We start from the raw sequence: 23,994 nt of genomic DNA, 5'->3' as shown, positions 1-23,994 counted from the left end.
GAGACACATCGACTGGTTGCCACCCACACAACCCCAAATGGGGCCTGGGATGAATTGCAACCGAGGAACGTGCCCTTAGCGGGAACCGAACCTGGGTCTCCTTGGTACGCGGGTAGACTCTAACAGCTGAGCCAAATCGGCCAGGGCAAGAAAATTTTTTTAAATATTTTTTCTTTATTGATTTTAAAGAGAGAGGAAGTAAGAGAGAGACGTAGAAACATTGATGAGAGAGAACATCGATTGGCCATCTCCTGCGTGCCCCCCATTGGGGATTTGGCCCACAACCTGGGCATGTGCCCTGACCAGGAATCCAACCTGCGACCTCTTGGTGCCTGGGTTTATGCTCAACCAGTGAGCCACACTGAGTGGGCAACCAAGAAATATTTTTATATCTGTACATACACACACACAATATGCCAGGTTGTGATAAGTGCTATAAAAAATTACAATGAACTCTGGCTGGTGTGGCTCAGTTGGCTGGTCATTGTCCTGTGCACTGAAAGGTTGCTGGTTTGATTCCCCATCAGGGCACATGCCCAGGTTGCAGGCTTGGTCCCTGGTAGGGAGTGAGCAGTAGGCAGCCGATCGATCAATGTTACATTGATGTTTCTCTCTCTCTCTCTCCCTCTCCCTTTCTCTCTAGAAATCAATTTTTAAAAATCCTAAAACCAAAAATATGCAATGACCCTGGATGATTTGGCTCATGTGTTAGAGCATTGGCCTGAGGACCAAAAGGTAGTGGGTTTGATTCTTGGTCAAAGGCAAGTACCTGGTTTGCAGGTTCAATCCCTGGCCCTAGGTTGGGGTCATTGCAGAAGGCAGCTAATCAGTGTGTCTCTCTCACATTAATGTCTCTCTCTCTCTCTCTCTCTCTCTCTCTCTCTCTCTTTCTGCCCCACCATCCCTTTTACTCTATCTAAAAATCAATGGGGCCCTGGCCAGTTTGGCTCAGCGGTTAGAGTGTCGGCCTGCGGTCCGGAGAGACCCGGGTTCGGTTCCCGCTAAGGGCACATACCTCGGTTGCAGTTTGTCCCCGGCCCTGGTTGGTCGTGCGGGTGGCAGCCACTCAATGTGTCCCTTCACGTCGATGTTTCTCTCTCTCTCTCCCTTCCTCTCTCTCCCTCCCACTCTATCTGTACAAAAAATGGAAAAATATTCTCGGGTGAGGATTAAAAAAAAATAAAATAAAATAAAAAAAAAATAAAAATCAATGGGAAGCCCAGCCGGTGTGGCTCAGTGGATTGAGCATTGTCCCATGGACTGAGAGGTCCCAGTTCGATTCCCAGTCGAGGCACATGCCTGGGTTGTGGGCTCGATCCCCAGTAGGGAGTGTGCAGGAGGCAGCCGATTGATGTTTCTCTCTCACATCTATGTTTTTCTCTCTCTCTACTTTCCTCCCTCTAAATAATCAATTAAAAAAATAAAATAAATAAGTAAACAAATATCAATGGAAAAATATCCTCGGGTGAGGATTAACAAAAAATAAAATGCAGTGCACAACTCTCTCTATGGAGCCTGCCCACGTCTTTCCCCACCCCTCCCCCAGGCACATTCTCCTGCCTCTCTCTATCCTAAGCTTCAAGGGTCCTTCTTTTGCCTCTGTAACTTGCTTCTTGAGCCCTTTTTTTTTTCCCTACGGATCACTTCTTCTACCTCTGTGATTTTCTAAGTAAACTTTTTCTTATAATTGAAAAAAAAAAAAAATAGCAACGAAGAAGGATCTGGAGTGTGCAGCATGGAAAAGTTTGCTGTCTTACATAGGTGGTCCAGGAAAGGCTCACTGAAAAGGTGACATTTGAGCAAAGACCGAAGGAAATGAGAGAGCCAGTCTGTGAGTTCCTGGGAGAAAACTGCAGGCCCGGAGGACAGCTGTGCAAAGGCCTCACGGCAGGAGAGGCTGGGGTGTCTGAGGAGCAGCAAGTGGCCAATGTGGCCGGAGCAGAGTAGGGGGAGTGGCAGGAGGTGAACCCAGGAAGGTGGCAGCGGGCCGGATGACATGGAACTGGTAGGCTGTGTCAAGGCTCAGGGGCTAGGAGTAGTGGCAACAAGGGAAGCAGTGGATATATTTTGAAGGTAGAGCCAATGGAGTTCACTGATATATATTGATTACTGAGTGTGAGGAAAAGAAACACATCCAGGAAGAGTCCTTGAACTGGTTTTGGTCTGAGCACTGGTTACTGGGCTAGGAAAGGCCCCAGAAGAAGCAGGTTTAGGATGAAAATAGAGGTTTGATTTTGGATAGTGTATTGGCCTGTCTGTTAAGCATCCCAGTCAAAGCAGTTCAAGACTGGAGTTCCGGAAACAGACCAGGGATGGGGATACAAACTTAGCAGCTATCCCATAGAGCGATGGACCTTAAATCTATTGACCTGGAATTGGTCATCTAGGTGTGAGCAAGGACAGAGACGAGAACTGAGTCCTGGGACCCTCCAATGTTTAGATACCAGGAAGATGAAGAAGAACCAGAAAAATGTACAGAGAAGAAGGGGCTAGTGAAATAGAAGGGGAAGCAAGAAAGAATGGAGACCCAGAGACCAGATGAGGATGTGTTCACTAGCCATGAACCCTTGTGCTACTGTTACAAGTCTTATTAACAGTCTAAGTCCAGGTTGTGGGTGGGTGATTCTACTAGCACTTTATCAATCGTTTCTCTGGAGGAATGGCTCATAACACTACACTAAAGAAAGGCTACCATTTTCTTTTTTATCCTCATCCGAGATACTTTTCTATTGATTTTTTTTAGATAGAGTGAAAGGGAAGAAAGGAGAGAGAGAGAGGGAAACATTGATGTGAGAGAGACATATCGATTGGTTGCCTCCCCAGGGCCCCGACTGAGGCCAGAGATTGAACCTGCAACCGAGGTACGTGCCATTGACCAGAAATCGAACCAGAGACTCTTGGGTCCAAGGACCAATGCTCTAACCACTTAGCAACTGGCCAGGGCAAGGCTACCATTTTCAATGATCAATGGTTGACAAAACAATTTCATTTCATTTAATGCAGCAGTCACCCTTCACTCGCTAAAATTAGTTTCAACTTGACCTCACACAGCCAGCTGTGGTGGCAAGTCAGAGGGAGCAGGTGATGGAGTGTGGGGGGAATTCCAGGAAGGCAGGTGGGGTCTGAGATCCCACAAAAGAGCTTTGGTTCCTGAGAAGCTTAGTGAGAGTCAGGTGAGATCCTGTCCCCGGACCAGGTGCAGTGCCCATCAGGATGGTGACATCTTGAGCAGAAAGAGAAAGAGGAAAAGGAACTGGTAGTTGGAGCAAATGAGTTATGAGTGCACTGATTTTCAGGTGGAGGTCTCTGTAAGCCCTGCCTGCCACACCTTAGATTTACTGTTCCCTCACCCTTCTCCATGCTCAGGAACCCCCTCTCTGATTGCAGCCCCCCGACTTCTACCCATTCTCCCTCCAGAAGCTTGGCCTTCAGAGTCCCTCAAGTCAGCGATCCCTCTGGTCACAGGCCGCCTTGCCAGCCAGCCCCTCCCTCCCAAGGTCCCTGCCCCCGCTGACATCCTCACACCCACCCTAGAACTGAGCCTGAATTCACACACCAGCCATGGATGCTTCCTGTTCTCTGAAATAGTCCCCCCTGGTTCTAGCTGCCTCACTAACCAGGCACAGCTCATTCCTTCTGAAGCCACTGTTCCTTCTTATTGTCCTGTTTTCTGATAACCTAATCATTCCGGGCACTCTGTGACCTTTAGAAGCCAGACCTGTTTTGCCGAAGGGAGTCTTACTTTTTTTTTCCTCCTATTTATCTCCAGATAGAGTGGGAGGGAGAAGGAGAGAGAGAACATCGTTGTGACACAGACACATTGACTGGTTGCCTCCCGCATGACCCCAACTAGGGCTGGGGACCAAACCTCAACTGAGGTACCTGCCCTTGACCCAAATTGAACCATGATTCTTTGGTCCTTGGGCTGATGCTCCAACCACTGAGCCAAACTGGCCAGGGTTGCTGAAGGGAGTGTTTACATAAGACAGATGACAGGATGGCCCAGGGCTCACCCCAGAGAAACTCCAAGGACCCTGGAGGTGGGGGTGGGGAGGAATAGGGAGGAGGAGAGGATCAGAGAACAGTACACTTTGCATTTTGTGGAGGGACAGTCTCTTTTTGTCACCTAGTTGTAATTTGCAACACTCTATACAGTTCACGGACAAGGAACAGAATGTCTCGCCTCAGGATGATTTGCCCCGAGGGAGCCAACCCACCACCTTGGCCTTCTGAGCAAGGGCACTGGCTGAGCCAACCAGGCAGGGAGAGAACCGAGGAGGCGTAGGCCTGTGGGCAGTGAGTTTGGTGTCAGGGATGTGTGTATCCAGGGTGCAAAGCAGGGCCTTGGGTGCCCCCGGAGAAACAGCACACCCTTTGCTTCTGTCACTTGAGCCAAGCCATTGTTGCCCACTGCCAAGGGCCACACAGGGCCCAGCTCAGAGTCCAGCTAGGAGCCGGTGACAGGAGAAGAATCCTGGACCCTGCCCTTGAGATGTCCACAGTCCAACTGTGGCAAAGAGACATTTAAGAACTCCAGGTCACTTAGAGGGCGAAGGGAAGAGATCAGGGAGGTGGGTGATGGTGTGGGGAAAAGCGGGGTGCTCCAACTCGCTGTGTGATTGTGATCTTGGGTCTCCTTAACATCTGGCTTCTCAGCTTCCTGCGTAAGAAAAGAGGCCAATGTTCCCAGCCCTCTTCACTTCTGCCTGGGCACCCAGTGAAGCAACAGATGGAGGGGCAGGGAAAGGGGGGGGCGTTTACCTCCGCTCGCTTCCTGTCCATTCTCAAGGGATGCCCACAGCGGGGGAGTTCTCCTTCCTCACCCCAAGCAGAAACGTTAAGCGAGATGTGACCTGGCTACCTTGATGTGAACTCTGATCATCAAAAACCCAGCGGCTAATGTAGCCTGTCTCTGGCCAGACACACAAGAAACGGGTAACACTCCTTCCGGGGAGGAGAAGGGGCAGCTGAGCAAGCTGTGGGAGGGACACTTGTGCTCCTCCATCTTCTACTCTTCTATACTTTTTAAATTTAATATCATGTTATCATAATATCTAATAAAAATAAATATACTTCCAACTTGGAAATTATTCTGGTGGTTCTAGGGTTTGGTTCAAGGCTGGGGCAGAGCCAGGATCTGGCTTTCCAGTGGGTTTTCTCCGTTAGATCCCGCTTATCTGATCAGGAGGGGCTGGGGGAAGGACAGGAGAGTCGGGCCAGACCATGTGCCCTGGAACTGCGTGTCCCGTCTCTGATCCTCCCGGTGAGAAAGGCACACCTGCCTCCCTCCTTGCTTCCTGTGCCCCCAGGCTTTCCTGCCAGGCCAGCGCGAGGCGGAGGGGCGGCGCCCTTGGTACATGCTGTACCTTCCAGCGCAGGGCACTGTGTACTCACCTGCCTGAGCCCGGCAGCCTGAGCTCACCAGCCTCAGAAGTTGCATCAGCAGCAAGAACTGCCCGGAGGGTCATGAAGATGAACGCGTGGCCACCCAGAGAAGGCTGCGCATGGTTGAGGAGAAGGGACCGGCCCACGGGAGGATGAGGCAGGTGACCAGGAAGGCCTCATTCAACCCTGGTGTCAACAGGGAGGCCAGCCGTGGCCACTGCCACTGGTCCTGGGCCAGAACTGGGGGCCCAGTCCTAAAGCCTGCCTCAGTCCCAAGCTGCAGCCCCAACCCAGCTGGTGGCAGCCGCGGTTGGTGTGACCAAGGCGCCGTTGTCTGAGTGAGCAGCTGAGGTGCAGTGGGCACAGCGGGCACATCTCCAGTGCTCCGAGCACCGCCCTGCCCCACCCCCGCCCCCGCCCCGTCCACTCCTCGCAACTTCCCAGGCAGACTTGGACCCCAAGCCTCTACCCCAAATCCGCAAGTCCTATTCTTCCAGCTTGTCCCACCTTCTCTTCCTTCCCCCTAAGAAAAGGTCCTCTGTCTAAACCGAGTCACCAATGGCAAGCTTGCCCTGGGGGAGCCTGCGGCGCGCCGGGACTTGGCGGCTGGAGGGTGTGGGGAGACGCTGTCATGTAAACTCCCCGGGCCTCAGCTTCTTCATCTAGGGCCTCCCGACATCACAGCTTTGTCACTAGGTCCCTTGAAGCAATAATCAGCCATGAAAGCACTTTGCAAAAGGTGGCACACATGGTGCCCGTGTTTTGTTGTTGTTGTTATTACCTATTTTAGTAAATAGAAGCTGAATGGAGCCTCAACCTGAGCTGATGGTGCCTCAAGGGCCCTCCAGAAGGTGGTAGGGCCCTGACATTCCCACCGTGGCCTTGGGCAGCGAGTGAGAGGTGAGGGCAGGTCAACCCTTCTAACGGGAGAAGAGGGTCTGACCTCTTCCCGAAGAGGAGATGAGCTCACATGGACAGAGCCTGAGGCAGCCGGGTGTGCAGGCCCTCCAGTTCCACTGGACAGGTCCCCGGAGGCAGGGGACAGGCCCCAGCACTGCATGCAGGCTGCCTGAGCAGGGGAGTGGGGCTGCCAGAAAGGTCCAGTGCCAGCCCCGCCCCGAGCAGCCTCTGCTCTCAGAATCTTAGGTGGCCCTGCTGTGCTTCCAGAGGGAACAGAGCTAGAGACCTCGGAAGGCCAAGGCAGAGGGGAACGAACAGATGTGTTTTCTGGGGCGCGGGGGGTGCAAAAAGCTCTATGTCAGAGACAGGCTGAGCTCACCACCCCCGGCCTTGCATCAGCTGCAGAGCTGACTCCCAGGCCCTGGGAATCAGGCAGGAGGCTCCCAGGAGCTGCCCGGCCTGGCCTCTTGCTCTCAAGGCGAGGGTGTCAAGGCGAAACAGCCAAGCCTGGGCGCCCCATTTCCAGGTCACCCAGCTGCCTCAGCTTTCAGATTCCCAGGCACAAACAGCCTGTGTGGTCAAGGCAGACACCGCTAAGGGCTCTGGGAGATTGCCCAGCCCGCCCAAGGTCTCCTTCCTGGAAACCTTCCTAAAGTTGGTGGCGTCTCCCAGGTTGATTTGGGGACTTTGCGGCTGGTTCCTCTCTGGCCCCTGACATCACCTCTTTAAAAATGACCCTCTACCAACAGCTGCAGGGGCTATAGACATGGGCAGGAAGTGTATGGGGAGGCATCCACTGTGGCCTTTCATCTCACACTTGATTTATTACTGATTGGTCTCAGGGCTGAATGTGACAGGAGGTTCACAGATGGACTCCTGCTTCTGTTTTCTCCCTTGAGCCCAGACCCAGTATTTGAGGTTTATAGCACCATGAAGGCTGCCTGAATCATCAGTCTTCATCAGTCCCCGGATCCCCCTAGGGTGCAGAAGTGTGTGTGCATGGGGAATAGGAGTCTGTTCTAAGTTCCTCTTCATCTCCCCTCTTCCCGCAGCTGCTTCTTTTTTTTTTTTTTTTTTTTGTACGTGCCCCTAGCGGGAACCGAACCCAAAACTCTGTTCTGCAGGCCGACGCTCAAACCGTTGATCCAAATCTGCCAGGGCATTCCCGCAGCTTCTTACAAGGTGTGTGGACGTTCCGGGCTCTCTGGAGAGCATCGACCAGCCCTCCTGATGCTCTGGCCAGTGTCTCCTGCCAGCCTCCTGCTCAAGCCCAAGGGGCCCCGGTCTGTGAGGTACTGAGAGCTGGGCTGAGCCTGTGGGCAGAGGGAGACCCGAGAAGGGGCCAGAGCAGAGCAAGCAGGCTGGGGAGCAGGAACACAGGCTCATGGGGGGCCTGGGGCCTCGGTCAGCTCCAGCGTTGTGCCCTGGTCTCTCCTGGACTTGGTTTCCAAGTCTCCTTCAATTCCTTTCCATCTCAGGCCTTAGTCCCAGTAAGCTGGTGCTAGAGAAAAAAATGTCCGTAACCCCCACCCCATCACAGACTCTTCTTCCCTCCCCGGGCCTTAATTTCCTCACTTGTAACAAGGAAATAGGACAAGATGGCCTATGGCTCCCAGCTCAGATGTTGGAAGGGTCTGTGGTCTCATTCTTTGGCCAGAACTTCAGTCTCCTTGGATGGTCTCCCTCCACCCAGGCCCATGCTGTTGGTAGTTTTTGTGTTTTTGCTCCTGGTCTGTGACGTCTGTTCTAACTTCCAGACCTGCGTGGAGGCTGGGCTTGATCCACTCATTATCTTGTGACAAACATGAGGTGATTAAACCCACATTTGCTTTTTATAAACTGTACCTCCTGGGTTATCATTTCATCCAGAGTACACTGCAGATGGAACACTTCTCCCCAAGGAGCACCCAGGAGAGCTCAGCTGAAGGCCAGCCTGTGGGGCTGAGCTTCCAGGGGGGGTTGGGGGGGGGTGCTGGGGAGGGAGGGGAAGGCAGGCCAGGCTGTGAGATATAATCCCAGGCAGCAGTGTATTTGGCCCAAGGCCCTGAGGATCTTGAAATTTCATAGTTGAAAATACTGTCCGAGGTTATCTGGACCACCGCCCTGTCCCTCCCACCCCATGTGAATGATGAGGCCCAGCAGAATCAAGTGATCTGAAAGAAAGTATATATTAATACCAAAAAAGGAGGAAGAATTTGATTTTTCTTTAGAGAATGGTCCTTTGCTTCAGGAAAAGCTCACTCTTGGGGTTGTATTTTTCTTTTTGTCACCGACTGGTGACATCATCATCATGGTTCATGCTTGTTCTGAGAACCAGATTTGGAAACCATGATCCCAAAGTCCTGCTCCCAACACCCCTTTTTCTCCTTAACCAGATTCACAAAGCAAAGAAAGGGAACATAGAGGAGAATTCAGATCAATAGCAATTTTATTCATTTTTATTGATGGATTGATTTTAGAAAGAGAGAAGAAAACATCATTTGTTGTTCCACTTCTTTATGCATTCATTAGTTGGTTCTTATATGTGCCCTGACTGGAGAGCAAACCCACAACCTTGGGGTATCGGGACGATGCTCTAACCAACTGAGCTACTCAGCCAGGGCTGTCAAGAGCTATTTTAAAACAACCTCAGTATCCCCATAAATGGTCACAGTGGCCTTCAGGGCAGCAGAATCATAGCTGCTCACAATGGGGTGCAGGCAGAATCTCTGCCAGGGGCCCTGGGCCAGAGCTAGGACTTACTCCCTGCTGAGCAGACCATGTAGGTGGTAGGTAGGCAGGTGGCTGGCTTCTCGAATATCCTTGGCACATAAGGACGACTGTGGGAGTATTGATTCTGGGAAGACAGTGAGTATGCTGGGCCCTATCCTAGTGGACTAGGGCTGTCTTTCTTTTAATATCCCGAGTCCTTAGAGAATGGGAATGAAGGTAGGTGTGGAGGAGGAATGAGATGCTAGTTAGGTGCCTGGCACCGAGTATGTTACTCAATGAATACTTGTGAATGATGTGTAGTACAGTTTACGGTGGGTCTACAGCCAGCCAGACAAGTCTGGATTCTGGTTCCACCACTAACTCTGTACTTCAGGTAACTCCTTTAATGACCCCAAACTTCAAGGACACAAGTGCCTGTACCAAGCAGACGTCTTCTTTACAAATATCAGAGGCCATACTCCCACTAGTTTAGACCAAAAAAGCAATTTCTAGCTCACACTGCTGGGAGGGGTACTATTGCAAAGGCTAGGGCCTTGGAGCAGCACTCAGTGTCTCCAAGATTTTCTCCTGTCTTTGCCTGACTTCTGCAGACAAGCTCTGTCCACGTGGCAGGGACGGTGGCAACTTGCAACCCACGTTCAAGTTTGAAAACGGGGCTTCTCTCTCCACATTAATCAATCCATCTCAAAGAAGGCTTTGATTGGCCCTGCTTTGGTCCTAGCCAGAACTAGGTCACATGCCTGGCCCTATGGTGGGAGGAGTGGGTCATGTTACCAGGAGGAGGGTAACAAGAAAGCCAGGTGGACAAACAAAACAACAGTCGCAGAGCCTATAATACCTAAAGGTTGCATGTACGTGTGTGTGTGTGTGTGTGTGTGTGTGTGTGTGTGTGTGTTGGGAAGCCCAGGTCAGGAGGATCCCCTGAACATGGAGTACTCAGGTGGGACCAGAACCAAGCTTGGCCTATTCGCAGTTAAAATTATTATTAGGTATGAATCATTTCGCTCCACTATATGTCAGGCTCTGTGTTAAGCTAACTATATCTTATGTATATCATGTCTCATTCTCACAACAACTTAGATATTATTAGCCCCATTTTAAAAGTGAAAAGACAGAGCTCCCGCAGGCAGTAAGTGACCGCCAGACTCGAATTTGGGTCCTTTGGATTCCCTCTCAAGGTCAGGCTGCCTCTTTAGAAACCAAAGCTGAAAGCTTGCTGGAGGTTGCACCGAGCACACGCTGGCTCCAGCAGGTGTGGTCTTGCCAGGGTGCATAACCATGGCTTCATGCCCTTCCCCCTACACACTTTCCTGGCTCCCCCCAGTCCTACAGACCCTTCCCTGCCAATGGAGACCGGCAGTCACTCTCAGTAATATATGGGCTTCTTCACCAAATGGCATCTAAGACTTGATCCCCAAGTTGGTGACACTGTCTAGAATTTTCTAGAGTTTGACCTGCTGGGTGAGAGGAAATGGGAATGCGGGGCTTGGAGGGACACCGACATGGCATACACATCAAGGGGTGACATCCCTCACCTGAATCCAGAACTATCTGTAGCCACTAACTGTCCTCCTTGCCTCTCTGCGGCCCTCAGCCCATGCAGCACCTCACACAATCCTCGTACAACACAATCCCTCCTGCACCCACCCCGCTCAGAGCCTCAATGGCTCCCCTTTGCCCACACTCTTTAGGGGAGCCTCCTGGGCTTCTCCAGAACTCCCCCTCCCCCAACTTCTGCAGCTTTCTCACCCACCACTGTCCCTCACACTTGGGAAGGAAACAGGTTTGGAAAAATAGAATAGCACCAACCATATGTGGTTATTTAAACTAATTAAAATTAATCCCATTATTATTAAAAATTCAGTTCCTTGGTCACATTAGTCACATTTCCAGTGCTTGGAAACCTCTCGTGGCTGCTGTACTGGGCATGTGGATATCACAGAAACTTCTGTTGGACGCGCTGCCCTTGACATTTCTCTCACAGAGGAAGCCCTAGTCAAGGAATGTTATCGGCCCTAAAGGAATCTAGGGTAGACCTGACCTATTCCATGACTCAACAAATATTTGGTTCCTACTACATTCCTGGAGACGCCGCGGTGGGTGCAGTAGGAGCAGCGGGTCCTGTCCCGGCAGTGAAAAGGCCATTGCTAGGACATGTCCTGAGTACCCGCGTCCAGACTGGGGGAGCCATGAAGCCTTCCTGGAAAAGCGGGGCGTCTAAGAGCAGAACTGGAGGCTGAGGAGGCAGGAGCCAGACCATGCTTTTCGGTATTCAGGGTCCCTTTGGCACTCACTGTCCCTCACTGTCCCCACTGCCTGGGCTGCTCCTTCTCTCCTTTTCCCCAGGGAGGGAAGGCCTGGAGGTTAGTTCCTTCCAGGTAGTCCCCCAGCTGGGCCCACGTGGGTCCTTTCGAGGGCCAGTCCACCTCGGTCAGGCTGGGGACAGTGTACAGAGGACACTGCCATCCAGGACCTACAGAGCAGAGCTGGCTAACAGAGCTGAGAGAGGCTGTTTGGGGGGTCTCCTATCCCCCCTGCTTCTGCTACAGCCCCCAGGTGCTAATCTCCTCCCCACATACACACACAGTAGGGCTCACCCTCACCCTGCCCCGTGCCCGATGCCCATCCCGCTCCTCTTCCCGGTGCCCTGGAGGGAACCTACTCGAAAGTGGCAGTGCGTGGGGCGGAGTCACATGCGTACTGGGGAGAGCGGGCACTGCCCAGCAGGCCCTGCCCAGCCCTGGCCGCTTTATGCGGGAAACGCCTAACCCCGGATAATTGGGTAGAGACGCGTCTCTTCACCTCTGTAACAGAAATCAAGGCCGGACCGGGCACGTGCAGGGCGGTAACCACAGCGGCAGCCTGGCCCCGAGAGCGCCTCGCACTGGCCCTCCGCGGTGTCCCCCGGGTCCCCTCCCGCTCCCCTGGGCTCCCGGCTCCGGGCCCTGGGGCTCGGCGGGGCCCCGGGTCCGTGGCAGGCCAGGCCGAGGGCCCACACGGGTAGAGGGTGCGGGCAGACGGGCAGCCGAGGGCGGGGCGGCCCAGAGCCGCCCTTTGTTTCTGCGGAGTCACAGTCACATGGCGCTTCCGGCACCGGGTGTTCCAGGCGCCGCGCCAGCCCCGCGGCCACGCCCTTCTCCGAGCCCCGAAAACGGAGCCCTAAACCCCGATGGCCTCGCAGGCCGGAGGGCCACCGCCCAGCCGAGCGATCTGTTCCCGGAGCTGGCGAGCCCCGTGTCGGGCGTCCTGGGGTGCGCCTGCCTCCCCGGGCGCCCTGGGGTGCGCCTGCCTCCCCGGGTGTCCTAAGTACTTAACTCCGTTCTCGTTGCTTACCGAGCGGCGGAGACGCGCGGAGCCTCCTCCCTTCCCCTCTCCGACCACTGCAAACAAAGCAAAACAAAACCAGCCCCCACCCCAGGCCGGCCTCCCTCCTCTTCGCCACAGACCCTCTAAGGACCGTCGCCCAGTTAGGGCGCAGAAGTGGGGCGGGCCCACACTGCCCTGGCCCGGCCGCTCCTGCTGTCCCTCCCGGGCGACTCTGCCCCGGGACGCTGGGGAACCTCGGAGTCCCACGGAGGCCGCCTCTGCTTCGCCCCGCACATTCGACAATTCATTCAACAAATATTTATTGAAAGCAAAATACGCGCAGGGCAACCAAGTTCCTCCCAGATGCCAGCCCTGTGTTAAGCCCCCAGAAGAATGTGAGAGGATTCTCTGTGCCCCAGCGGTGCTCACGCTTGTCCCCAGAGGCTCAGGTTCTCGGAGGCCTTCATCCAGAGCAGCTTGGAAGGCCCTAGTGACGGTAACACAGCCATTCCTGGGGCTGGGAATGGAGGCCCTGCCTGACCCTTGTTCCCCAGCCTTGGAGAGGCAGCAGAGAGCACAGGGCATGCTCTGGGTGAGGTGGCATGGGGCCTCAGGGAACCTCTTTGTCTCTGGGCAACCTTTCCCAATGCCTCTCATCTGGGCCTGCAGGGACTGGGACAAGGTATGGGGAGGGGCTGGAGGGGTGGAGGGGTGGGAGATAAGAGAGAGGGGACAGCCCAAGGTGGACAGGTGGATGGGGCAAGGGGCCAGACACGGGTGTGGACATCCCCTGGGCTTCAGGGCTTGGTGGGGAAGAGCAGACAGGTGAGTTGCCGCCTGCCACTGTGTCTGTCCACGAGGGGCAAGGTGTGCTGCGTGTAGTGCTGGACCATGGCAGCCACGGAGGAGAAGCGCTGGACAGAAAGGCAGGGCATCCGTGAGACCCTGGGACCTCATGCTGAGAGAAACTTCCTGACAAAACTGCTGGACTATGGCCAGGGGCCTTGTTGACATTTCTGTAAATATTTCCCTTCCTGTTTGTTTCACGAGGCTCCACTGCCATTTTGCTACCCAGTTCCAGGCCTTGTGAAACTTTCTTGTGACTACACCCATGGGCATGTTCTTGGCCAAATCATATGTCCAAGGCCAGATGGAAAAAACTCTAGGGAGCTGCCTCTGCCTGGCACTCCCGTAGCAAGGTTGGGGCGCAAGTTTGAGACCTGGCACAGACAGGAGCCTGGGCCACCTGAGCCCTGCTGACCTCCCAGCTGGTCCACTACAGGTACAAGTGCCCCACCTGGGCCCTGTGCAGACTGAGACACGCAGGAGGAAGTGCCTCCCTGAGAGGAAGGTGGACCTCTGGGAAGGGATTCAGGCCACTGGCCATTGTCATTTCCACCCACTCCAGAGAAATAAAACGTGGGTCTCCCCTGGGCAAATACTCCTGGCTCTGCTGTGTGCTAGTTGCCCCTGAGTGCCCTGCCTCCTCCAGCACCCACCTCCTCGTGGTTCCTGCCCTCCCGGCCCAGGGCATAGAGCCCATCGTGCACCCGCCGGATGGGAACGTTGAAAACCCGGCCGTGGAGGAGCACTGCCAGGGTGAAGGGCTGGGGGCCACGAGGTCCTGAGCTGGGGCGCACGGTGTAGGCCCCATCCTGCGGAAGAGATCTGTCCATCAGCCTCATCTTCTAACTGCCCACCTGCAGGCCTGACCCTCGATGGCCATCCCCCACCCCTTGCCCTGCTGTCCCTGCCTGCTCAGCCAGCCACAGCCCATGAGCAGAAGGGGTTTCTGAGAAGGCCCAGGGGCTCTGTGGTTGCCCACCTTTTGGCATTGGAGCAGGGCACTCTCAACAGCATGACGGTCCCAGTTGCCTGAGTACCAAGGCTGACCCTGCAGGCTGCCGTCCTGTACACACACACACACAGGCGCTCAGAGATGTGTGCACTGGGACACTGGAGGGGGTGGGGAGCGGAGAACCCTGGGTACAGTTATTTGTGTTCACAGCTGCCTTCCCCAGACTGAGTCTGTGCAAGCTGGACAAAGATATGCCTGTGCCTGGTACCCCGCAGGGTGCCACACCCGCGTGTCCTTGCAGTGGTGGACACAAGCCCCGGAGGACTTCTCGTAGGCCTCTGCCCCCAGCCCTCCCAGCCCCTCCTCACCTCAGCAGCTGAGCTGCTTCCCGTGAGGGGTACAGAGGAAAGAGAGGAACTCCTTCCTGCTGGGAGACGCAGATTAGACAAAGGAGGCTTGGGGCCCAGCGGTAGGGGTGGGAGGGTTGGAGCGGGGTGGGCATAGGGCTGAAACCCAAAGCAGGGCACCCAGTGTTTCATCCCTCCTCTCCAGGTCTTGGCTCTGGTGGGACCCACCAGCTAGACCACACGTGACCTCCAAATGAGGAGTGTTCTTGAGGTACAGGCTTGGAGCTTCCTGCTTTGATGAAGACCCTGGAAAATGCCCGAGAGCTGCAGGGACCCCCTCAGCAAAGTGGGGTGTGAGTGGCTGTGGCTGGGGTGGGCCCCGGCAGGACTCCCCAGGTTCTTGCTGAAGATGCCTGTACTCACCTTTAGAGGTGGCCGTCGCTGCTCCCTGGGACACAGGAGGTCTGGTCAGAAGAGACTCGGCTTCTCTGGGCCTGAAGTCCCACTCTGAGACTCTCCCTCCCTCCCTCCCAGCTCACTTCCCCCCTGACCACCAGCCTCTTACATTCTGAGCTTCCTGGGGGGCTCTGGTGGGCCTGTGGGGAGAAAGTTGGGGAACAGACCTCAGGATCTTTACTTCTTTCAAAAAGAAAGGCCCAGGGCTGGGGAAGCCTGAGTGCATCTCTCTCTCACACACACACATACACACATGTTCATGTACACATACACATGCACACACACGTACACACACACACACACCCTTGGCAGGGCACTCACCTAGGCACTAATGATGCCCTTGGCAGAGGGACCGGGGGCATCAGGACTTGGGAGCTCAGAGCCTGAGGCAAGGCAGGAACTAGAACAGAGAGCAGGCCCTGCTGGGCTGGGCACAGGCAAGGAAGCCCACGCAGGCCAGGAAGGGCGAGGACAACCGCAGGGGCAGCTAGGGCTTTCTGGGCATCCTTCCAACCAGGTGGCGACAGCTGGGACGCCCCCCACATAGCCCTTGCTCTAAGGGGCCCTCTCCCTTGTGCCACAGTGGGAGTCAACCTGGACCCAAGGTGGAAGCGTGTGTCCGTGTGTGTGTCCGGAGGCAGATGTGCTTTGGCGGGGATGGTGAGAGACGAGGGAAGGAATGGGGTCCGAGGAATGCAGCGGGCAGTGGGGGGCCTCACGGCGTGATGGGTCTGGGGCCAGGGAGGTGTTCACCTGAATTGGGCTCACACTCCAGGTAGATGTCCTCATCAGATTGCTCTGCAGAACCTGTCATCTGAGACAGAGAGGGGTGTGTGGGACCAAGGGTTTGGCGAGTACGAGGAAGGGCAGCCATCACTTGGGGGGGGGGGCAGGTATTGGCACCTCACTTCCCCTTCACAAGGTGAACCTCTTTCCAGGAGCCAGCTGGAATGATTACAATTGCTCCTTTGCCTGGAGGGGGCACTCCACAAGCACCCTCCCCGTCAGATGTGCCCACAGGCCCCAGCTGTCAGAGAATGTGGGTGACCAGGGGGAGCTTTGGACAGGGCCCTCCCAGCAGCTCTGGGGAGCATCCTCAGGACAACTGACTTGCACCCTGCCAGGGGCCTGTGGCCGGCAGGAGGGACTCAGCTCTGGGCCTTTCCCTGGGTTTCAGGGACATTTCCTGGCCCTCCCACGCACCCCAGTGAGAACCCTAGAGTGTGAGGGGTTGAGGGGCTGCTCACCGCTCGGGCTGGTGCACTCAGCTCTGGGGGGAGAAGGAGCGCACAGTCAGTCACAGGGAAGGGACAAAGGACTGGAGTGGAAGCGGCTGGAAGAGGGGAGAGTCCTTGGCACTGAAGCCGGGTGGAAAGCCACCCTCACCACCCACCATCGCCGCCTTCACAACCCCAGGGTGTTGCCTGACTTGACCTCCCAAATGATTTGCCAGGCTTGGCTCCAAGTGACTCTGGGCTGTTCCAAAAATCAAAACCCCTCAAGGTCATGAAGGTTTACCAACCACTGAGCATGTAAAAATAAATGTGCCTCAGGGTCGCTGTCTGACCTTGGGTGGGAGGAGGCTGCCCCTCCTGGGGCCACTATCTGACACAAACATGGTGGCTGAGGTCTGACATCCAGGGTTCTGGGGTCACAGGCCTACAGGCACTTACCTCGGGGAAAGTCTCTGGACAGTGGTGGCAATAAGGACATGAATGGAATCAGAGACTGGTGGCCAAAGGGCCCTTTGATGGGGGGTGGGATTCAGATGTGTCTCCACAGTGAGGGTGCCCCAGGCAGAGTAGGCCACCTGTCAGACCTGTCACCCTGTGGTGTCCTTCCCCGACCCGAGGGCACCGGGCTCTGCTCTGTGTGATCTCAGACAAAGCGTGTTGTCTGGGGTCTCAGTCCCCTCCACTGCCTGCGTTCGTGGGATGGGCAGGTGAAAATAAGGGACAGCTGGGGGACTGCAGTGACCAGGGCCAGCAGGAGCCCACCATAAGGCAGCTCAACTGTATCCTGTGGGGCAGGAACCCCTCAGGCAGGGCAGTGCGTGGGCTCTGGAAAGAACAGACCCCCATCACCTCGCCTCCCAGATGGCTGTCCCTGCTTCACGGTCTCCTGCAGGCTCAGGGCTGCCTTCAGCTGTGGACACAACCAGCGGTGAGGGAGAACTGGGGGGGGAGTGGAGGGGAAACTGAGGCATGGGGAGGGCAAAGAGGGGAGGGCAATGTAGATCTGTGCAGCTTAAAAACTGCAACAGTTCATGTGTAGAGGGGAGACTCCCCCCTTTGCCTGGATTCTGTGGCTCGCTCCTGGTTGTGAATCTCTCCTGTTTTTCTTTTCATTCCAATAAAGGATATGATGGAAGTGGTAGTTTCAAAGGCCCTAGCAGGACCGTGGCAGGAAGGAGAACTGGCAGTGACTGGCAGCTGAATGGGCACAGGGGTGCGGGGAGGGGCGACAGAGCCTGTTCTGTCTCCCTCCCCCACCTTCCCAGCTCTGGCCGGCAGGGTGGGGCTCAGGTGGGACTGAGTGGGAGGGGCAAGGACCAGGCCAGGCAGAGGGAGAAGTGACTGTTCACAGGGCTCAGGCTTCTGATGCATCTGATTTTTCAGGGACCTCTTCAGTGCAGATGTGGGGGAATCTTGCAAATGAGATGCCTCTTAGATTTATTCACAGGGAAATGGTAGCCTGGGGTTGGGGTGGGGGGCGAGGAAGGAGGGACTTATGGGAAGGCTGTTCACCATCTCAGACGGGGGCTTGGCTGGTGGTGACTTGGACGGGCCCAGGGGGCCAGAGTGATCTGGAAAAGACCCCAGACACCGTAAGTAGCTAGGTTCCTCCGATGTAGTTCCCATTTTGCTCCCGCCCCCACCTAGCCTCTATTTCTTCGTCGCTCCCTCCCTGTCCTCCCAGCTCCCTAGTTTCCCAACAGCCCCGTCTCCATGGCAACTGAAGGTGGCCAGCTTCCCTGCCCCCATCTGGCCCTGCCAGTGGGTTCTCCTGGCACCCCTACCCTTTCTCTGAGACTGCTGGGATCTCAGACGGGGAGCATCAGGCCCCAGAGACCAAGTCAGGCCTAAGTCTCCTGCTTTCCCTCTGTTGCCTTGGTTACACTGCCCCTCCAGACTCCTCTCCCTTTCCCAACTTCTGCCTTCCTTCTTCCTTCTTCCCTCCCTCCTTTTCTCCACCTCCTTCCCCCTCTATCCCTCTCCCCACCTCTCCGTCTCCTCCTTTCCCCTCCTCCCCCCTCTCCCCGCCAGAAGGCCCCAGCAGCTGCCCGCTGGGGCCTCACCTTGCTGCCCAGCACAGATGGAGAAGAGGCCAGCCCTTCACCTTCTTCCACTGTGGGGACCTCCTGTCCTGTCCGGCCACCCAAACTCTCTGTCTCCACTTCCCAGCCCTCACCCATGTACAAAGAGTCCTCGCTGCCGGGAAGGTGGGCAGGGGCTAGCTTCACAGGCAGAGCCTCACAGGGGGGCAGCTCATATTTATCCTCCTCTTCCTCCTCCTCCTGGGCCTTTGGGAAGGGGCGCTGAGCACAGGGAGGACGGAAGAAGTGCAGGAGGGGTGCAGGCCTCTGCCTCCCCCCACCCCACGCTCTGCAGCTGGACTTACCCTGTGTCTCCAGGACCCTGTGGCAGGCAGAGGAGCTGGACAGGGGACATCTGTTCTCCAAACTGGAGAGTCTAGACAGAAGACTGATGAGACCACCTCCTCCCAGCCCTCCCCCTTCCTAGCACGATGACTTACTCTCCCTCCCCAAGATAATACACCATCTGCAGCTCTACAGTGGGCCTCATTCAGCTCAAAGGAACCATTCGTGAGGGGCCTTTCCAACCCTGCAGCAGCCCAGCAGCATAGGCGCTTAGGAAGCAAGGGCGCCTCCCAGCTAGCCTGTGCCGGACGCCACGCCACGCCACGCCACGCCACGCCACGCACTCCTGGTTCTGACCAAGATGGGTGAAGGCGGGCCCCATGCCTTAGAGGGATGGAGAAGAGGCCACTCAGGGGAGACTCCGATCTCAAGGGACCCTGCTGGGCCCCTCTTGCCCGCTGTGTCACTTACCTACACATTTTGCGGGTGGAAGGGGTGGCCCCAACCTGAAATCAGACTATAATCAACTCTGCCCAAAGGGCACTTCAGTTTTTGTCAGCCAGACATTCACAGCCATGACAGGGTGGATGGAGCCCCTGTAGCTGTGGGGCAGCAGCCTGGGCCGGGGCAGCAGGAGTTAGAGTCTGGGGGCAGGGCTAGAGCCCCGGCGCACAGCTGAGGGACTCGGTGTGTTAGCGGGTGAGCCCTAATGCTCACAAGGTCTCACTTGGCAGCCAGAGGGCCCAGGGGTGCCAGCACAGCTCCAGGGATGGCTGTGCCCAGGAAAGGGGTGGTGAGGTGGAGACAAAAGAGGAAAATGAAGACCTGACTACTCACCAGGGCTTGTTCCCCCTGAGCTTGTCCTGGGAAGTCAGGGTGGCAGATAAGAGGGTGGTTAGTGCAGCTGAATGCCTCTCCTTACCCAAAGTCCTGGGCCCCCAGGGGTGGGCAGGTCTGTGCACCTGGGGCTGCCCCAGAAACAAGTCTCACCATGGCCAAGGTGAAGGAGCTTTGCTTCCCTGAAGCTCAGCCTCTGCCACAAAAGTCCTGGGGACAGGGGCCCTATTGTTCCCAATATTTGCATCTCACAAGCACCTGGAAGGTGGGCCTGCTCTGGCTTCCAACCCCAGATGTACTTCGACCAAGCCCGCCCAGCGCCCAGCGCCCAGCGCCCAGCGCCCAGCGCCCAGCGCCCAGCGCCCAGCGCCCAGCGCCCAGCGCCCAGCGCCCAGCGCCCAGCGCCCAGCGCCCAGCGCCCAGCGCCCAGCCCCAGCTCCCGCACAGGGCCTCCCACTGCCGTGGTCTCCAGCCTCTGTGCCCCAGGGGAAGGAGAGCTCTCCCCTCCCCGCCAGGCCAGCAAATTCAGACAAGGTTTCAAAGGCTTCCTACAGCTCTCTGATTATTTCCCCTCCTCCTGGAGGCTCTGACTTGCCTGGGATCAGCCAGACCAAACTCTTTCCCAATTCACGGAAGACCTGACATTAATGGGCAGATCCAGTTAAAAACAAGAAAGTGTCTTTGTAGACGCTTTTCTTAAACCCTTTCTGACTGCTGTCATGTGCTGGTGAGTCGTGATCAGTGATCAAGGAAATGGAGATTAGTGAAAAGCTCAGAGACACACACTCAGATTTAATTTGACAGCTTGCTTTTCTGATGGATGGATGTATTTGTTCCTTCAGTGGGTATTTATCGAACATCCATTATATGCCAGCACTGTTCCGGGTGCCGAAGGTGCTGTAGGGAAACGAGCAGGCAGGCCTTACACGTGTATTTCCTCCGTGGATTCTCACAATAGCCTCATGATGCAAGGACTAGCCTCATCCCTGCTTTTCAGACGAGGAACTGGTGTGTGAGTCAGCTCGGGCTCCCACCACAGAATACAATAGCCTGGCAGGTTTAAACAACAGAAATGTATATTTCATTCTGGAGTAGAGTCCAAGATAAAGGTATCATCAGGGCTGGTTTCTGGCGAGAGCTCTCTTCCTGGCGTGCAGACAGTTTCTTGCTGTGTCCTCAGGTGGCCTTTCTCTGGGCGTGCAGGAAGGATCTCTGCCGTCACGTCCTCGCGTAAGGACAGTCGTCCTATTGAATCAGCGCCTCATCCTTATGACCTCACTTAACCTGAATTACCTCCCTGAAGGTTCTGTCTCCAAATACAGTCACATTGGGGGTTAGGGCTCCAACGTAAGAATTTTGTGGGGACACAGTTCAGTCCACAGCACTGAGAGACTCTGAGAAGTTGAGCCGCTTTCCCGAGGTGATGCAGTTGGTAAGTGTTCAAGATGGGATTCAACCCAACATCTTCCCAGCCCAGAGCCTGTGTACAAACCACTGAGCCACCCGGTACCTCGTCGAGGATTGGGTCCTGACCCCACTTTGCGGTGATGGACTTTAGGGGCCCATGACTTCCAGGTGCTCTGTTACCGGAGTTTTGCAACGTTGACTTCTGAGAAGGGTAGGGGCAAAAAGAAGGGCTGGAGCCCTGGCTGGTTTGCTCAGCTGTTAGAGCATCTGCCGGGTTCAATTCCCTGTCAAGGGCATGTACCTGTGTTGCAGGTTCGATTCCAGGCCCTGGTCGGGGTTGTGTGGGACGCAACCAATCAATGTGTGTCTCTCTTGTTGATATTTCTCCCTCTCCCTCACCTCTATCTAAAAATCAATGGAAAAACAGTCTCGGATGAGGATGAACAGCAACAAATACAAAAATTCGAAGGGCTGGAGCCTGATGTCTAATTCTGTTTAAACCAAGGAATGAGGAAACACAGACCGGATATGAATGTAAGACCTCTCTAGGGCAATGCCGCTTTCTTGTATTGTTATTTGGCGAGGTCCTGGCTGTTGGCACAAAGGAGAAATGAAGCCATGTGCTTGCGCCTGGAGGCCATGGTGTGGGGGCAACCGGGGAGAGAGCACCCGCGTCGGCGCTGGCCACAGCCTTCAGAGAGGAGACCGCATGATTCCCGGGCCTGCAGGTGAAAGGGATGCAAGAAGCCATGAAGGGTCACTGGGGTGGCTAAACAGGGAGCCCATTTGGTGCACTGGGAAAAACTGAGAAAGCAAAATAAAAGAATCAGTCCAGGCCTGGAGTCATGGGGTCTCCTCCCTGACCTCCACTCCCCAGCTGACCTTTGTTCCATATTTGGACCATAAGGCAGAAGGCAACTAACCTTGCCCAAGGAGACCTCCTATGGGACCAGAGGCAATCAGTCAAAGTCAGCAGGAGGCTTTTCGTACCACCCACTGCAGACATAAACTGAGTGGGTTTCCCAGTCCATGCTGCCTTCACCTCGGCCACACCCTCCCTCTGTTTGGGGCTTTGCATAGGCAAATACCAGGGCTTGGGTGAGCAAGAGGTCCCAGGCAGAGGATGGAATCCATGTCATCTCCGTGGGGTCACTGGCCTGGGCAGATCAGGGGAAAGGAAAGGGGGGAGGCCTGCCTCATGGCGGTGTGTCATGCAGGACCGCTTCTTGCTAATTGCACAGGCAGCTCTGCACTTCCACTTCCTCTGCCTTTGACACAGGATTGCTCTGTGCACAACCACAGCTCTTCCCTTGGGAGAGCAGCACGTGATGGCCTGTTTTACGGTCTTCCAAAGCACAAGTGAGTTTCCATGTTTTTCAGATCTCAGGCACGGATCTCTGCTGAAAGCAGCCCATCGTTTCCAGGCCGAGGGTGGTCTAGGTCCACGCGCAGGACCCAGAGAGCAGTAGTTCCTGATTTGCAGGATCCTAAGAATCACTGAAAGACTTGTTGAAAGTCTAGATTCCCGGGCCTTTCTGAGAACTTCTTTTTTTATCCTCACCTGAGGACATTTTTCCATTTTTTGTTCAGATAGAGTGGGAGGGAGAGAGAGGAAGAGAGAGAGAGAGAGAGAGAGAGAAACATCGATGTGAAAGGGACACATCGAGTGGTTTCCACCCACATGACCCAACCAGGGCCGGGGACAAACTGCAACCGAGGTACATGCCCTTAGCGGGAACCGAACCCGGGTCTCTCTGGACCACAGGCCAACACTCTAACTGCTGAGCCAAACTGGCCAGGGCTCTGAAAACTTTTTTATCCTCACCCGAGGATATGTTCACTGATTTTAGAGAGAAAGATGGGAGGGAAGGAAGGAGGGAGGGAGGAAGAGAGAGAGAGAGAGAGATGTGAGAGAGAAACAATCAGTTGCCTCAGGGATTAAACCCACAACCTAGGCACGTGCCCTGACTGGGAATCGAACCTGAAACCTTTTGATGTACAGGATGATACTCCAACCAATTAAACCACCCAGCCATGACCTTCCTGAGATCTTAAGAACTGGATGCTCCAGGAGAGAACTGGGAATCTAGATTATTTCTAACAAGCATCCTGGGTCAGTCTTGTGATCAGTCAAGTTTGAGAAATGCTGTTCTGTAGGAGTCTGAGAAGAAGTGATTCCCAGGACGCAGACAGCCTTTGGTTGTTGGGAGCACAGAGAAGGAACGTGACCCAGACCCTGCTCTCAAGGGACCACTGTGAGCGAGGGAGAGGGCAAACCCAAGGAGATGTTCAATCTCTCTGGGCTCCCATTTCCTCTTGCATAAATGGGGATGTTAATAAGGCATGCCTCCTGGCGGGGGTGAGGGTCGAAGGAGATGACAACACATGAAACGCACCGTGTGAGCACGATAACTATCAGCTCTTCTTGAGGGGGCGGGGCCATGGCTGAGGTCGTTGGCAGCAGACAGAGGAGGTGCTGGTGTCTAGCTGGGATCCCCGGTGTGAGCGTGGCAGGAAGCACTGTGAGGGGTGGTTTCTGAGGACCTGAAGGAGGACAGGTGAGCAGGCTGTAGCTGGAGGCCTCAGAGGTGGGGGAGTGTGCCCCCTAGAGCAGGAAGATGGAGGTGGCTGGGCTCCCAGAGAACGGGGGACACTGGCCATTCTCTCTGGTTGCCGAACATTGCCTACATCTGGGGCCTTCTCCATCTTCCGAATCTTGCTTCCTTTCACAGAAGCCAGAGGAGGCCTTCCCAGCCTCCCTTGCGGCTGGAGTGCAGGCATTCTGCCAGGCGGATGCCCTCGTGCTAGACTTTGAATCTGAAGCAGACACCAAGGGGAATCCACCCTGGAGAGAGGTGACAGCTCTCTGTTCCCAGAGGCCGAGGAGGCTGAGACCCTAGTGGTGCCGCCCAGGGCCTGGGTCAGAGTTTTGGGCAAATGGTGGTTTTAGGCTTAGAGGTGCCTCCACTAGGCCAGTTGGCTGGGTCCCTTGGGACACTGTTCCTTGCTGGTTCTCTGGCCCTTCTGGAGATGCTGTGAGCTACAGGATTATTATTACTATTTTAATCCTCACCCAAGGATATGTTTTCATCCATTTATTTATTTATTTATTTATGAGAAAAAGGGGGTGGGGAGGAGAGACATCGATTGGCTCCTGTGTATACCCTAACTGGGAACCGAACCAGCAACATTTTAGTGTACAGGATGATACTCCAACCACCTGACTCACCTGGCCAGGGCCAGAA

General features: G+C 55.2%; 1 protein-coding gene across 1 annotated transcript; it reads right to left on the bottom strand.

Annotated features, from left to right (window-relative positions):
* Positions 1–13,100: 13,100 nt before the first annotated feature.
* Positions 13,101–15,266, bottom strand: SH2D6 (SH2 domain containing 6). The gene is made up of 6 exons (XM_036263569.1): positions 15,226–15,266; positions 15,014–15,044; positions 14,872–14,896; positions 14,470–14,528; positions 13,803–13,958; positions 13,101–13,217 (listed from the first exon to the last, which is right to left on the bottom strand). Exons 1-6 carry the CDS (start codon positions 15,264–15,266, stop codon positions 13,101–13,103), a joined length of 429 nt encoding a protein of 142 aa, XP_036119462.1.
* Between the last annotated feature and the right edge of the window lie 8,728 nt (positions 15,267–23,994).

This window comes from Molossus molossus, unplaced genomic scaffold (assembly GCF_014108415.1).
Source record: "Molossus molossus isolate mMolMol1 unplaced genomic scaffold, mMolMol1.p scaffold_m16_p_15, whole genome shotgun sequence".
NCBI classification, from domain to species: domain Eukaryota; kingdom Metazoa; phylum Chordata; class Mammalia; order Chiroptera; family Molossidae; genus Molossus; species Molossus molossus.
Note: the sequence above shows the minus strand (reverse complement) of the source record. Positions and strands in the feature narration are given on the sequence as shown.

Excerpts from the sequence above, each read along its gene's own strand:
- SH2D6 (XM_036263569.1), bottom strand. The coding sequence starts at position 15,266 with ATGCCCCCGGTCCCTCTGCCAAGGGCATCATTAGTGCCTAG. Across the intron at positions 15,045-15,225 it reads AGGGCATCATTAGTGCCTAG|GCCCACCAGAGCCCCCCAGG; the intron begins GTGAGTGCCCTG and ends TTCTCCCCACAG. Across the intron at positions 14,897-15,013 it reads CCCCCCAGGAAGCTCAGAAT|GGAGCAGCGACGGCCACCTC; the intron begins GTAAGAGGCTGG and ends CCTGTGTCCCAG.